The sequence below is a fragment of the Bombina bombina genome, chromosome 2 (assembly GCF_027579735.1).
Source record: "Bombina bombina isolate aBomBom1 chromosome 2, aBomBom1.pri, whole genome shotgun sequence".
Classification (NCBI taxonomy): Eukaryota; Metazoa; Chordata; class Amphibia; order Anura; family Bombinatoridae; genus Bombina; species Bombina bombina.
In genome coordinates this window covers 795,569,287-795,584,873 of record NC_069500.1, presented here as the reverse complement: position 1 = coordinate 795,584,873, position 15,587 = coordinate 795,569,287, and the positions used below count along the sequence as shown (strand labels likewise).

Below are 15,587 nucleotides of genomic sequence, written 5' to 3'. Positions count from 1 at the left end.
CTGCTTGGAGATTGAACGCTTAATCGTGCTCAAACAGGGTTTTTCAGAATCTCTCATAGAGACCATGATCCAGACTCTTAATCCTGTAACTAGAAAAATTATTTTTATCGGTTTGAATCCAAGGGCTACTCTTGGAGTAGATTTCGGATTCCTGGAACTTTGTCCTTTCTCCAAGGTTTGGAGAGAGGTTTTGTCGGCGAGTTCCCTAAGGGTTAGTCTCGGCTTTTTTTTTTTTTAAATACATTTTTATTGAGGTTTAATACATACAATAATCATTAGGCATTACTTTGCATGACATGTAAATACAGGAAAAAGAAATCATATAAATGGCACAAAAGACAGGAAAAAGCATTAACTAGCACAGAATCTTGATTTACAGTCAAGGCTAGAAAGGAATATAAATGTCATTTAGTAATGCAATGAAACAAACCAATGAGAACATTCCCAACCTCATGTTTTCTGTTATAGGGAGCTCCCCTTAGGATATAATAGCAAATTAAATATAACGTTTACCCCCAATGGATTATAGAGGCCACTCTTGGACCCCCAACACTATCAATGTGGCACAAAGGGGGATAATGGGGAGGAAAGAAAAATAAAAAAAAAAATAAAAAGATACTGGGTCACTCTTGGACCCAAAGTGTGGATTAGAATAGTGATGAACCAACATTTAAACATAGTGGATTGCTAAAACAAGTACCAGTTGCTATCAGGCCATAAGTAAGCTAGGTACTTATTGTTTCACAAGTAATTCTTATGACTAGATCGATATTATCGTCTAGTGGAAAGACATATTACCCAGGCAGTACGGCATACTCACAGTGAGTGCTATTATAAAACTAGTCACACAAATTTTACCCAAAAGGAGGGGAATTCTTAGCTGACCCCTATTGGGGGGCGCTCTATAATATAAGAGAGAGAGCTATAGATTAGAGTGTCTTTTGCCTTTTAAGGGTACATTTGCAGCAAATATCCTAGCTGTAACTGTTGAAATGTACTAGTGGAAAGTATAGTGAGCTAAATCTAGGTAATAAATAGGTGAACATGCTAGTAGCTAAATATAGACCTGAACATAAAAGCAAGCATTAGTAATAGACATTCAAAATTCTACTAAAAGGCCACCTTATCTGTGTCAGATATATTGAGCATACATTAAGCAGAACATAGGTGATAAATGTTCATGCAGTGTCTGAAAAGTTCTCGCATCTTAAAGCGTCGTTAGTCACAGTCCACTCATGAGAGCGAGTCCCAGTGCTGGATAGGGCAACCAAGGTAGCATAGATTTGGGTCACCCAGGGCAAAAGTCTAATATGAAGTGGGACTTAGTTATCTAGAGCTGACACATCATCCCTCAGGTTCATATACAGGCAGACCCAAGCCCCACACAATGAAAACAGAGGTGTACCTTTTCCTTTCCCCGTGTGCGCCCCGTGACAGAGTATGGACGCTACTGCATGGGATCATGTCCAAATGCCCCCAGGATCAAAAGTCCAGCAGGGGAAAGAAATGTGTATACTGGGCAATGGCTGGCAGAAAGTTCCCTGAGATTTACCCCATCTTGGCGGTCTGACCCTCAGTCTCGCTGTTTCCATAGACATGCGGCAATGTGCCGTGGGGGCTTTCACCAATGCGGCCCAAACTTCCAGGTTAGTGTAGGTCGGCTGAGTCTCAAATTGCTTCAGTGCCTCCGCCGACACTTTACATCCGTGATACCCATGGCGCACCTCGCTGATGTCCTCCACGCCGCAGGAGAGGTGAGTCATGTCCGAATACAGGGTTACAATTTTTACTTCCCCAATGACAGTGACTGTTCCTGCCTTAGCTGTCTGTCGCTGTCTGGAGGTTTGCGGTTGCATCTCGGTCACTACCGGGATGTCAGGTGGGTCTTTTATTGCTGCTAGGGGGGTTTTAATAGGAAGGCTTAGAAGTGGTATTGCCTTCTCCAGGGCTTGAACTTGAGATACCTGGTCTGTAGCGCTATGGCCAGGCCCCTGATAATCGGCGGCGTCTTCCACTTGCCCTGCAGGAGCTACTGATATGGTACGACAGTGAGCACTGCCAACCTGTCTGGCCAACACACGGAGGCTTTCACATTCAGTTGCCCAGGCCCGCTGTATCCTCATATGGTGGTTCTGTAGAAGCTTTGTCACGGCTGGAAGGATTATTTCGGCATCAGTCGCCATCTTTAGCCGGTATGCGCTGAACAAGGAGGCTCTAAGATTTCCTGCTAGTTAGCCTCAATAACAGTGATGGTACTATATAGTCATAAGGAATGTTGGTATTACAGGGAGAAAAAAAGAAAGTCAGTGTCTTTGAGATAGAAAAGATCAGCTTTAGCAGTTATGCAGTAAACAGCCGCCAACAGGGGGCTGCGCGACAGTGAATTCCCGTGTGGGAGTCACTGGGGGGTTTTGAGAAGGCCTCAGCCTTGAAATAGCTCCGGTAACAGTAGGTGCTGCACGATCCTAGGAAGGGAGGCATCAAATGAAAGATTAACTTTTCAAAGTCTTGCTTCCAACAATTTAAAGCCCAAATACTGGCTATATCTTTCAATATTCTGTAGTTTCAGCAGGAAGGTGTGAGCAGCAAACAGTTTTGCGTCCAGAGATGGCCGCCGCCCGGAAGTTCCCCCCTAGTCTCGGCTTTTTAATATTCAAACGTCTGGCGGATGGTTCAGATGTGCAGTTCTTTTGTCAGGTCTGTGTTCGAAACAGTTACTCCTACATGGAGTCTTCATTTAATTCTTAAGGTTCTTCAGGGGGCTCCGTTTGAGCCTATGCATTCCTTAGATAATAAGTCATTATCTTGGAAAGTTTTATTTCTTGTTGCTATTTCTTTTGCTGGGAGAGTGTCAGAGCTCTCGGCATTCCATTTGGAGTCTCTTTATCTTATTTCCATTCAGATAAGGTAGTTTTTACATACTAAATTAGGATTTCTTCCTAAGGTTGTAATGATCGGAATATTAATCAGGAGATTCTTGTACCTTCCTTGTGTCCTAATCTTTCTTTTCAGAAGGAAAGACTTTATTGCACAATTTTGACGTGGTCTGTGCTTTAGTTTTACCTGCAGACGACTAAGAACTGTTAATCTTCACAAAAGGGTTTTAGAAAACAGCACCTCAATACCTTTGGCTTGTGGGGCACGGAACCCAGGACCTGGTACCCCAAACAAACAAAAGATTGTTCCAGCCACCAACACTTTTAAAATAGGCCTTTATTCTTTCACATGGGGTCTAAGCAAAAAACTACTTTTAGTAGTTTTTTGCTTGGACCCCATGTGAAAGAATAAAGGTCTATTTTAAAAGTGTTGGTGGCTGGAACAATCTTTTGTTTGTTTGGACTAAGAACTGTTGTTAGTCTTCTTCTTTGTTTGTGGTTTTCTCAGGAAAACGCAAGGGTCAGAAAGCTACGGCTATTTTTCTTTTTTTGATTGAAGAGTACCATACGTTTTGCATATGAGACTGTTGGACAGCAGCCTCCCGAGAGGGTTACGGCTCATTCCACGAGAGCTGTTGCTTCCTTATGGGCGTTCAAAAAATGAAGCTTCCGAGGAACAGGTGTGCAAGGCTGCAACTTGGTCCTCTCTTCACACTTTTTCAAAGTTCTACAAATTTGGTATTTTTGCCTCGGCTGAGGCAGCTTTTGGGAGAAAGGTTCTTCAAGCAGTGGTGCCTTCCGTTTAGGTTCCCTGTCTTGTCCCTCCCGTATCATCTGTGTAGCTTGGGTATTAAATCCCATTAGTAATTAAGATGATCCGTGGACTCATGGTGTCTTAAAAAAGAAAAGAAAATTTATGCTTACCTGATAAATTTTATTTCTTTTTTGACACGATGAGTCCACAGCCTGCCCTGTGGTTTTTAGACAGGTTGTGAGTTATTGTAAATTAAAGACACCTCTGCACCTTGGCTTTTCCTTTCTCTTCCTAACTTCGGTCGAATAACTGGAGTGGGAGGGAAGGGAGGAGCTATTTAACAGCTCTGCTGTGGTGCTCTTTGCCTCCTCCTGCTGACCAGGAGGTGAATATCCCATTAGTAATTAAGATTATCCGTGGACTCATAGTGTCAAAAAAGAAATAAATTGATCAGGTAAGCATACATTTTCTTTTTTTCTTTAATGATTCAGATAGAGCATGCAATTTTAAGAAACTTTCTAATTTACTCCTATTATCAATTTTTCTTTCTTCTCTTGCTATCTTTATTTAAAAAGCAGGAATGTGATGCATAGGAGCCAGACCATTTTTAGTTGAGAACCTGGGTTATGCTTGATTATTGGTGGGTAATTGTCAGCCTCCAATAAGCAAGCGCTATCCATGGTGCTGAACCTAAAATGGGCTGGCTGCTAAGATTTAGATTCATGATTTTCAAATAAAGATAGCAAGAGAACGAAGAAAAATTGATAATAGGAGTAAATTAGAAAGTTGCTTAAAATTGCATGCTCAATCTAAATCGTAAAATAAAAAATGTGAGTTCAGTCTCCCTTTAAGTATTACTTCCCTGCCCACAAACCCCAGTCATTCTCTTTGCCTTCTTCTTCAATTGAGGAGGTGAAGTTTTGGTGTCTGAATAAAATTGATTTTTCGCTACAAGCAAGATTTTTGGGTCTAGCCGTACTCCATGTTAGTCTCTTCAATAGGGCAGTGGTGGCTTTAAAGCAGTTAGGAAAACGCAGTGAGGCCCACCTCACAAGCTCCTAACATGTTGCTGCCCTTGTATAGAAAGCCAGAGTAGGTTTACTCTTTTCTTTCCTTTTTCCATAGGTCTCTGTAAGGAGTGGCATCCTTCCATACCATGTAAGCTGTCCTCCTGCCGGACAGCTAGATGTGCAGGTAAGTGCCTTTTGCCTTCTTGGGTTAGGAGGCTGGCACTGAAAGGGTTAAAGACTCTCTGCACTTAATATGGGACACAAAATCCTTAATGGAGGATATTTCTGGCAGTGGGCAGGCACTACATGGCTTGTGATTTGAGAGGCATAGGGGTTAATCTCCTTCAAGGCAAGGAAGGAGGTATCTCTATTGGGGGCTCAGATTTAAATTTATCACTTATTTTTAAAACAAGAACTCTTTATTTAAACATTAGGGGTTAACCCTACTCTAATTCTCATGTTTCTCAGAGTAATAGCGGTGACTATTAGGATATTAGGAGAGGATGAAGTGATATGTAACAAACTGCGCTTCATCCCCATGCCGTTCTTTTCATGGCCCGCCTCTTTTTCCTCAGAAGCGGAGCGGTGCCATTTTAGGCTCTTGTTGAGTCAGTGTCTGTAACTCCGCCTTGTTCTTCGGCAGGGAACGGAGCGGCATTCTTGGTATGCCTGTCACTGGGTCTTCAGAGAGAGACCGCCCTGATAGAATCGCCATTTTAGAAAACGCATGGCTTGAAGAATGTTATTTGATAAGAATGTGTTTTTGGTGGAAAAATTATTTTTAAATATAGATATATTTTAGTGTGTGTGTGTGCATACAATATTAAAAAGTCTAGTGAGCTAAGAGGGCGAATATTTATAAATCCTCAAGTTAGGTTTTATAAATAAGGTTCTTTCCACTGTAGTTTAGTGTAAGCAAATCCAGTCTAGGATATACTGTTCCTAGAAATTAATGATTATGACTCTTGAGGACCAAATAGACATTTTTGTCCCTCATATTTAGAATGTATCCTTTCATAATAAAGATTCTTTTTATTGAGCCTCATGTCTCTCAGGACAAATTTTATAAAAAAAAATATTTCTGTGTACTTCAGTGCTGCTTGAATAGCATTGTGGCTAAGCAGTTTAGTAACAGAGTTGCTGGTTTGATTCACTATACTGGTAGGGCGCAAATATACAAGCTATTGAATGTACAGATAGGTTGTTGCCCTCGGAGCCTCTTGTCTCCCAGGATGATGCTGTTCAGGTTATACCACAGCTTTCTCCTTAAACGTCCCAAGCCTCTATTGTGTCAAATACAGTGCCCTGCTGTTCCTCTCAATCTCTTGAAGTAGTGTATTTGCCTGCAGATTTTGCAGCTCAGGTATCCTCTGCGCTATCTGTAGCTTTATCTGTTTTTCTTTCCCTACAGGGAATAGGCAAGAGGACATTTTAAAGATTCAGATAGTAAGGTTTCCGCTACACAGTTTGCACTCTCTCCTAAGGCTGGTGAGGAGAATTCACCGGTAGCTTCTGAGGGTGAAATTTCAGATTCGGACAGTATATTTCCTTCATCTGATGCTGAAGAGGTCTCCTTCAGATGTATGCTTTAACCCCTAGTGTACTGTTAAAGGAGGTTTTAGCTACGTGGACGATAACGATACCCCTGTCGTTGTCAACCCTTGGAAGTTTTCTATCTTTTCTATGATGTTCCTTCCTATGAGGAAGTGTTTCTAGACGTGCTATGGAATTTTCTCAGGAATAGGAGAACCCAAGGATACCTTTCTCCCTGTCTTCAGTCTTTTTTTAAAGGATTTTTCTGTCACTGACTCCATTAAAATGCACGGTACCTTGAGTAGTAGGGAGCATTTCTACTATGGCTCAGAGAACTTCGATCCCTATGGAGGATAGCTGTTCCTTTAAGGATCCATGGATAAGAAGCTGGAGGTTTATTTGATGATCTAGAGCGATGCCTTGTCTAATCTGACTTGCTGTGCTAGCCGCGGGGTGTTGTGGCTGAAATCTTGGTCAGCTGAGACACCTACCTGTGACTTAGTGGTACAGCCTAGGCTTTATAACTCTGCAGATGCAGGTTCAATATCCAATGTGACCAAGCCATGTGACAGCCGTGGCCATATTTGGAATATATTTTATCTTTCCTCCAAGTCCAATCTTCTTGCGCTGCCTTACAAGGGTGAGACCTTGTTTGGACCTGGTCTGGAAGAATTAACCTCTGAATTTACGGGTGGAAAAAGGTATTTTCTACCATACGTCAAGAGGAATAGACTAATGGAAAGTCTTCCTTTCCCTCTTACTGCAGGGATAGTCCAGTTTTTTTGGAATCCCAACCAGTCTTGGTCCAGGGGGTAGCAATCTAAGATTTTCTCCCTTGGGCAGATTTCTTCTTTCTAGAGTATCTGCAGTCCAGGTATGAGAGGCATTCTTGAACTGTGTTCAGGATCTTCTTCTCTGGGAGTGATAGTTCCAGTAAGGTAACGGGGTCTAGGTATTTATCTCAAGTTTTTCAGAGTACAGTCCTTCAAAGTAGTAGCTATTCTTCTTTTGGTTCAAGGGGTCTGTTCATGACGAACATGGACCTTAAGGATGTGTATCTTCTTGTTCCCATTAGCCGGAACCTTCTCAAGTTATGAGATTCACCATCCTAGAAAGATTCTTTCAGGTCTTGGGGAATTACAGGGGTTCCCTCCTGGACAATATATATATATATATATGGTTCAGGTGTCATCCTTCCTTCGAACAAACTTTTCAAGAGATTGTTTTTTCTTCCTTTTACCTCTCTAAAGTCTACTGTTCGGCCAACATCAAGCTCTAGTGGTCTGGTAGATAGCTTAGCCATCTTCTTACCAGAGGGTTGTGAGTTTGAATCCAGCTGATTTTCCCTTTTCAGTGGCTCAAGGATATGGAGGTAATTGGTCTGATGGTTCCATGGACGTCCTCCCTTTACTCGAGTCCATTTGAGAGCTCTGCGGTCATGCATGCTCAGTCAATGGTGGGGTAACCACTCTGATCTCTCTGAGGATAGATCTAGTTCAGCTTTAAGAGACTCTTTCCGTGTTGGTTTTCTAATGAGTATCTGTCTCAAGGCACATACTTCCAGAGACTTTCCTGGTTGATTGTGACCACGGACCCCAGCCTGCTGGGCTGAGGAGCAGTCTGGAACTCATTAAAGGCGCATGGACTTTGGATTCAAGAGGAGTCTGCTTTCCCCATCAACATCTTGGAGTTGAGAGCGATTTTCAATGCTCTGAGGGCTTGTCTTCAGTTGTCCTTAGTCCAGTTTATCAGTCTATTTCCACACTGCCCTAAATGCACCTGATCCCATCTGATAGCGGAAGTTAAGCAGGGCCAGGCCTGGTCACTACCTGGATGCTAGACCGCCTGGGAACACCTGGTGCGGAATGTGTTTTTAAAGGTTCCAGTCGGACAATATCACCTCAGTGACTTACATCAACCGCCTGGGAGGAACTCGGGGTTCCTTAGCCATGAAGGAGGTGGCTTGGTTTGTTTAGTGGGCGAAAGCTCACAATTGCTGTCTGTCTGCCATCCACATTCTAGGAGTGGTCAACTGGGAAGTGGACTTCCTGAGCAGACAGACTTTTTCATCCCGGGGAGTGGGCTTTCCATCCAGAGGTGTTCCCCAGGTTAACCCTCAAATGGAGGGTGCTGGAGTTGGATCTGATGGCGTCTCGGCAGAACGCCAAGCTTCAAATGTACGGTTTCAAGGTCGAGATCCGTAGGCTGTCTTGGTAGTTGCTCTGGTGTTTCCTTGGGATTTTAGTCTAGCATACCTGTTTTCTCTGTTTTACTTCAAGTCATTGCTCCTATCAAACAGGATAGAGCTTTGGTAATTCTAATAGCTCCTGCGTGACCTCTCAGGACCTGGTATGCAAACCCAGTGATGTCATCTCTTCCACCTTGGAGGTTGCCTCTGAGGAAGGACCTTCTAAGAAAACAAGAGGTGGCAGCACAACAGCTTTATTTCATAGCCGAATGTTGTGACCCCAATAAAACTGTTGTGCTGTCACCTCTTCTTGTTTTTTTTTAATCGCTTATTGGTAATTGAGTAGCTCACCATTGTGGCCTGCACACTGCTGGAGTGCTGTACCTATCTTTGTGGAAGGACCTTCTAACACAGGGTCCATTCCTTCATACAAAATCTTTATCTGAAGCCGATTGCTTGGAGATTGAACGTAATCCTGTTTCTAGAAAGATTTACCATAAGGTATGGCGTATATACCTTTATTGGTGTGAATCCAAGTGCTACTCTTGGAGTAGGCTCAGGATTCCTAGAATTCTGTCTTCTCTAGGAAGGTCTGGAGAAGGGTTTGTCAGTCAGTACTCTGATAAGTCAGATTTCTGCACTATCTATTTTGTTTCATAAGCGTCTGGCAGATGTGCCAGATGTTCAATCTTTTTGCCAGGCCCAGGTCAGAATCCGGCCTGTGTTTAAGTCTGTTGCTCATCCTTGGAGTCTCTACCTTGTTCTTAAAGTTTGGCAGCAGGCCCTGTTTGAGCCATTGCATTCCATTGATATTAAGTTATCTTGGAAGGTTTTGTTTCCTTTTGCTACCTCTTCTGCTCTGAGAGTTTCGGAACTCTCGGCTTTGAAGTGTGATTCACCTTATCTTATATGCTGATAAGGCGGTTATTCGTACTAAGTTAGGTTTTCTTCCTAAAGTGGTTTCAGATAGAAATATTAATCAGGAAATTGTTGTTCCTCATGTCCTAATCCTCCTCCTCATAAGGAACGTTTGTTGCACAACTCGGACGTTGTGCGTGCTCTGACATTCTTCCTACAGGCGACTAAGGATTTTTGCCTGTCCTCTGCCCTTTTTGTTTGTTTCTCAGGAAAGCGTAAGGGTCAGAAAGCTACTACTATTTCTCTTTGGTTAAGAAGTATAATTAGTTTGGTTTATGAGACTGCTGGTCGGCAGCCTCCTGGGAGAATTACAGCTCATTACACGAGGGCTGTCTCCTTTTCTTGGGCCTTAAAAAATGAATCTTCAGTGGAACAAATTTGCAAGGCTGCAACTTGGTCTTCTCTGCATAATTTTTCAGAATTTTGCAAATTTGATACTTTTTGCCTTGGCTGAGGCTTCTTTTGTGAGAGAGGTTCTTCAAGCAGTGGTGCCTTCTGTTTAGGTCTGCCTGTCTTGGTCTCCCTCCCTAGTCATCTGTGTTATCTAGCTTGGGTATTGGTTCCCAACAGTAATTGATGACCTTGTGGACTCACCATGTCTTAGGAAAGAAAACATAATTTATGCTTACCTGATAAATGTATTTTCGGATATGGTGAGTCCTCGACCCCTCCCTTTATTTTAAAACGGTTATTTTTTACTAAACCTCAGGCACCTCTACACCTTTGTACTACTTCTTTTTACATTTTCCTTCGGTCGAATGAGTGGGGTTTGTGGGAAGGAAAGTGATACTTAACAGCTTGGCTGTGGTGCTCTTTGCCGCCTCCTGCTGGCCAGGAGTTATATTCTCAACAGTAATTTAAAATTGTGGACTCATCATATCTGGAAATAAATTTATCAGGTAAGCATACATAACTAAGCCTATGTCTTTTAATACTCAGAGTAAAATCTGAAGTTTTGTAAGTGCTGGCTGAAAAATTTGGTACCTTTGTAGTTATTTTCCTGGATAAAATTAATCCTATGGTTTACTTTAAAGACTACACAGTCTCTCTAAGTCAGCCCAGTTGCTGCAATACACCTTCTTTTGCTGCTTTGTTGGCACGCATTTAATGTTGTGACATATCTCTTAGGTTTTTTCTCCAACATAGGTGTGTCCGGTCCACGGCGTCATCCTTACTTGTGGGATATTCTCTTCCCCAACAGGAAATGGCAAAGAGCCCAGCAAAGCTGGTCACATGATCCCTCCTAGGCTCCGCCTACCCCAGTCATTCTCTTTGCCGTTGTACAGGCAACATCTCCACGGAGATGGCTTAGAGTTTTTTAGTGTTTAACTGTAGTTTTTATTATTCAATCAAGAGTTTGTTATTTTGAAATAGTGCTGGTATGTACTATTTACTCAGAAACAGAAAAGAGATGAAGATTTCTGTTTGTATGAGGAAAATGATTTTAGCAACCGTCACTAAAATCCATGGCTGTTCCACACAGGACTGTTGAGAGCAATTAACTTCAGTTGGGGGAACAGTGTGCAGTCTCTTGCTGCTTGAGGTATGACACATTCTAACAAGACGATGTAATGCTGGAAGCTGTCATTTTCCCTATGGGATCCGGTAAGCCATGTTTATTACGATCGTAAATAAGGGCTTCACAAGGGCTTATTAAAACTGTAGACCTTTTCTGGGCTAAATCGATTCATTATTAACACATATTTAGCCTTGAGGAATCATTTTATCTGGGTATTTTGATATAATATCGGCAGGCACTGTTTTAGACACCTTATTCTTTAGGGGCTTTCCCAAAGCATAAGCAGAGCCTCATTTTCGCGCCGGTGTGGCGCACTTGTTTTTGAGAGGCATGGCATGCAGTCGCATGTGAGAGGAGCTCTGATACTTAGAAAAGACTTTCTGAAGGCGTCATTTGGTATCGTATTCCCCTTTGGGCTTGGTTGGGTCTCAGCAAAGCTGATACCAGGGACTGTAAAGGGGTTAAAGTTCAAAACGGCTCCGGTTCCGTTATTTTAAGGGTTAAAGCTTCCAAATTTGGTGTGCAATACTTTTAAGGCTTTAAGACACTGTGGTGAAAATTTGGTGAATTTTGAACAATTCCTTCATGTTTTTTCGCAATTGCAGTAATAATGTGTGTTCAGTTTAAAATTTAAAGTGACAGTAACGGTTTTATTTTAAAACGTTTTTTGTACTTTGTTATCAAGTGTATGCCTGTTTAACATGTCTGAACTACCAGATAGACTGTGTTCTGAATGTGGGGAAGCCAGAATTCCTATTCATTTAAATAAATGTGATTTATGTGATAATGATAATGATGCCCAAGATGATTCCTCAAGTGAGGGGAGTAAGCATGGTACTGCATCATTCCCTCCTTCGTCTACACGAGTCTTGCCCACTCAGGAGGCCCCTAGTACATCTAGCGCGCCAATACTCCTTACTATGCAACAATTAACGGCTGTAATGGATAATTCTGTCAAAAACATTTTAGCCAAAATGAACACTTATCAGCGTAAGCGCGGCTGCTCTGTTTTAGATACTGAAGAGCATGACGACGCTGATAATAATATTTCTGAAGGGCCCCTAACCCAGTCTGATGGGGCCAGGGAGGTTTTGTCTGAGGGAGAAATTACTGATTCAGGGAACATTTCTCAACAGGCTGAACCTGATGTGATTGCATTTAAATTTAAGTTGGAACATCTCCGCATTCTGCTTAAGGAGGTACTATCCACTCTGGATGATTGTGACAAGTTGGTCATCCCAGAGAAACTTTGTAAAATGGACAAGTTCCTAGAGGTGCCGGGGCTCCCAGAGGCTTTTCCTATACCCAAGCGGGTGGCGGACATTGTTAATAAAGAATGGGAAAGGCCCGGTATTCCTTTCGTCCCTCCCCCCATATTTAAAAAATTGTTTCCTATGGTCGACCCCAGAAAGGACTTATGGCAGACAGTCCCCAAGGTCGAGGGAGCGGTTTCCACTTTAAACAAACGCACCACTATACCCATAGAGGATAGTTGTGCTTTCAAAGATCCTATGGATAAAAAATTAGAAGGTTTGCTTAAAAAGATGTTTGTTCAGCAAGGTTACCTTCTACAACCAATTTCATGCATTGTCCCTGTCGCTACAGCCGCATGCTTCTGGTTCGATGATCTGATAAGAGCGGTCGATAGTGATTCTCCTCCTTTGGAGGAGATTATGGACAGAATCAATGCTCTCAAATTGGCTAATTCTTTCACCCTAGACGCCACTTTGCAATTGGCTAGGTTAGCGGCTAAGAATTCTGGGTTTGCTATTGTGGCGCGCAGAGCGCTTTGGTTGAAATCTTGGTCGGCTGATGCGTCTTCCAAGAACAAGCTACTTAACATTCCTTTCAAGGGGAAAACGCTGTTTGGCCCTGACTTGAAAGAGATTATCTCTGATATCACTGGGGGTAAGGGCCACGCCCTTCCTCAGGATCGGCCTTTCAAGGCAAAAAATAAACCTAATTTTCGTCCCTTTCGTAGAAACGGACCAGCCCAAGGTGCTACGTCCTCTAAGCAAGAGGGTAATACTTCTCAAGCCAAGCCAGCTTGGAGACCAATGCAAGGCTGGAACAAGGGAAAGCAGGCCAAGAAACCTGCCACTGCTACCAAGACAGCATGAAATGTTGGCCCCCGATCCGGGACCGGATCTGGTGGGGGGCAGACTCTCTCTCTTCGCTCAGGCTTGGGCAAGAGATGTTCTGGATCCTTGGGCGCTAGAAATAGTCTACCAAGGTTATCTTCTGGAATTCAAGGGACTTCCCCCAAGGGGGAGGTTCCACAGGTCTCAGTTGTCTTCAGACCACATAAAAAGACAGGCATTCTTACATTGTGTAGAAGACCTGTTAAAAATGGGAGTGATTCATCCTGTTCCATTAAGAGAACAAGGGATGGGGTTCTACTCCAATCTGTTCATAGTTCCCAAAAAAGAGGGAACGTTCAGACCAATCTTAGATCTCAAGATCTTAAACAAGTTTCTCAAGGTTCCATCGTTCAAGATGGAAACCATTCGAACTATTCTTCCTTCCATCCAGGAAGGTCAATTCATGACCACGGTGGATTTAAAGGATGCGTATCTACATATTCCTATCCACAAGGAACATCATCGGTTCCTAAGGTTCGCATTCCTGGACAAACATTACCAGTTCGTGGCGCTTCCTTTCGGATTAGCCACTGCTCCAAGGATTTTCACAAAGGTACTGGGGTCCCTTCTAGCTGTGCTAAGACCAAGGGGCATTGCTGTAGTACCTTACTTGGACGACATTCTGATTCAAGCGTCGTCCCTTCCTCAAACAAAGGCTCACACGGACATTGTCCTGGCCTTTCTCAGATCTCACGGGTGGAAAGTGAACGTGGAAAAGAGTTCTCTATCCCCGTCAACAAGGGTTCCCTTCTTGGGAACAATAATAGACTCCTTAGAAATGAGGATTTTTCTGACAGAGGCCAGAAAAACAAAGCTTCTAGACTCTTGTCGGATACTTCATTCCGTTCCTCTTCCTTCCATAGCTCAGTGCATGGAAGTGATCGGGTTGATGGTAGCGGCAATGGACATAGTTCCTTTTGCGCGCATTCATCTAAGACCATTACAACTGTGCATGCTCAGTCAGTGGAATGGGGACTATACAGACTTGTCTCCGAAGATACAAGTAAATCAGAGGACCAGGGACTCACTCCGTTGGTGGCTGTCCCTGGACAACCTGTCACAAGGGATGACATTCCGCAGACCAGAGTGGGTCATTGTCACGACCGACGCCAGTCTGATGGGCTGGGGCGCGGTCTGGGGATCCCTGAAAGCTCAGGGTCTTTGGTCTCGGGAAGAATCTCTTCTACCGATAAATATTCTGGAACTGAGAGCGATATTCAATGCTCTCAAGGCTTGGCCTCAGCTAGCGAGGGCCAAGTTCATACGGTTTCAATCAGACAACATGACAACTGTTGCGTACATCAACCATCAGGGGGGAACAAGGAGTTCCCTAGCGATGGAAGAAGTGACCAAAATCATTCTATGGGCGGAGTCTCACTCCTGCCACCTGTCTGCTATCCACATCCCAGGAGTGGAAAATTGGGAAGCGGATTTTCTGAGTCGTCAGACATTGCATCCGGGGGAGTGGGAACTCCATCCGGAAATCTTTGCCCAAGTCACTCAGCTGTGGGGCATTCCAGACATGGATCTGATGGCCTCTCGTCAGAACTTCAAAGTTCCTTGCTACGGGTCCAGATCCAGGGATCCCAAGGCGGCTCTAGTGGATGCACTAGTAGCACCTTGGACCTTCAAACTAGCTTATGTGTTCCCGCCGTTTCCTCTCATCCCCAGGCTGGTAGCCAGGATCAATCAGGAGAGGGCGTCGGTGATCTTGATAGCTCCTGCGTGGCCACGCAGGACTTGGTATGCAGATCTGGTGAATATGTCATCGGCTCCACCTTGGAAGCTACCTTTGAGACGAGACCTTCTTGTTCAGGGTCCGTTCGAACATCCGAATCTGGTTTCACTCCAGCTGACTGCTTGGAGATTGAACGCTTGATTTTATCGAAGCGAGGGTTCTCAGATTCTGTTATTGATACTCTTGTTCAGGCCAGAAAGCCTGTAACTAGAAAGATTTACCACAAAATTTGGAAAAAATATATCTGTTGGTGTGAATCTAAAGGATTCTCTTGGGACAAGGTTAAGATTCCTAGGATTCTATCCTTCCTTCAAGAAGGATTGGAAAAAGGATTATCTGCAAGTTCCCTGAAGGGACAGATTTCTGCCTTGTCGGTGTTACTTCACAAAAAACTGGCTGCTGTGCCAGATGTTCAAGCCTTTGTTCAGGCTCTGGTTAGAATTAAGCCTGTTTACAAACCTTTGACTCCTCCTTGGAGTCTCAATTTAGTTCTTTCAGTTCTTCAGGGGGTTCCGTTTGAACCCTTGCATTCCGTTGATATTAAGTTATTATCTTGGAAGGTTTTGTTTTTAGTTGCAATTTCTTCTGCTAGAAGAGTTTCAGAATTATCTGCTCTGCAGTGTTCTCCTCCTTATCTGGTGTTCCATGCAGATAAGGTGGTTTACGTACTAAACCTGGTTTTCTTCCAAAAGTTGTTTCTAACAAAAACATTAACCAGGAGATTATCGTACCTTCTCTGTGTCCGAAACCAGTTTCAAAGAAGGAACGTTTGTTGCACAATTTGGATGTTGTTCGCGCTCTAAAATTCTATTTAGATGCTACAAAGGATTTTAGACAAACATCTTCCTTGTTTGTTGTTTATTCTGGTAAAAGGAGAGGTCAAAAAGCAACTTCTACCTCTCTCTCTCTT

The 15,587-nt window shown here is 43.3% G+C and overlaps 1 protein-coding gene across 1 annotated transcript in view; it reads left to right on the top strand.

Annotated features, from left to right (window-relative positions):
* UPF1 (UPF1 RNA helicase and ATPase) overlaps nucleotides 1–15,587 on the top strand; it is a 526,107-nt gene that overhangs the window by 340,826 nt on the left and 169,694 nt on the right. Inside the window, 1 exon segment of the mRNA XM_053700065.1 lies at nucleotides 7,528–7,634. Within this exon segment, the coding sequence (XP_053556040.1) occupies nucleotides 7,528–7,634 (107 nt within the window).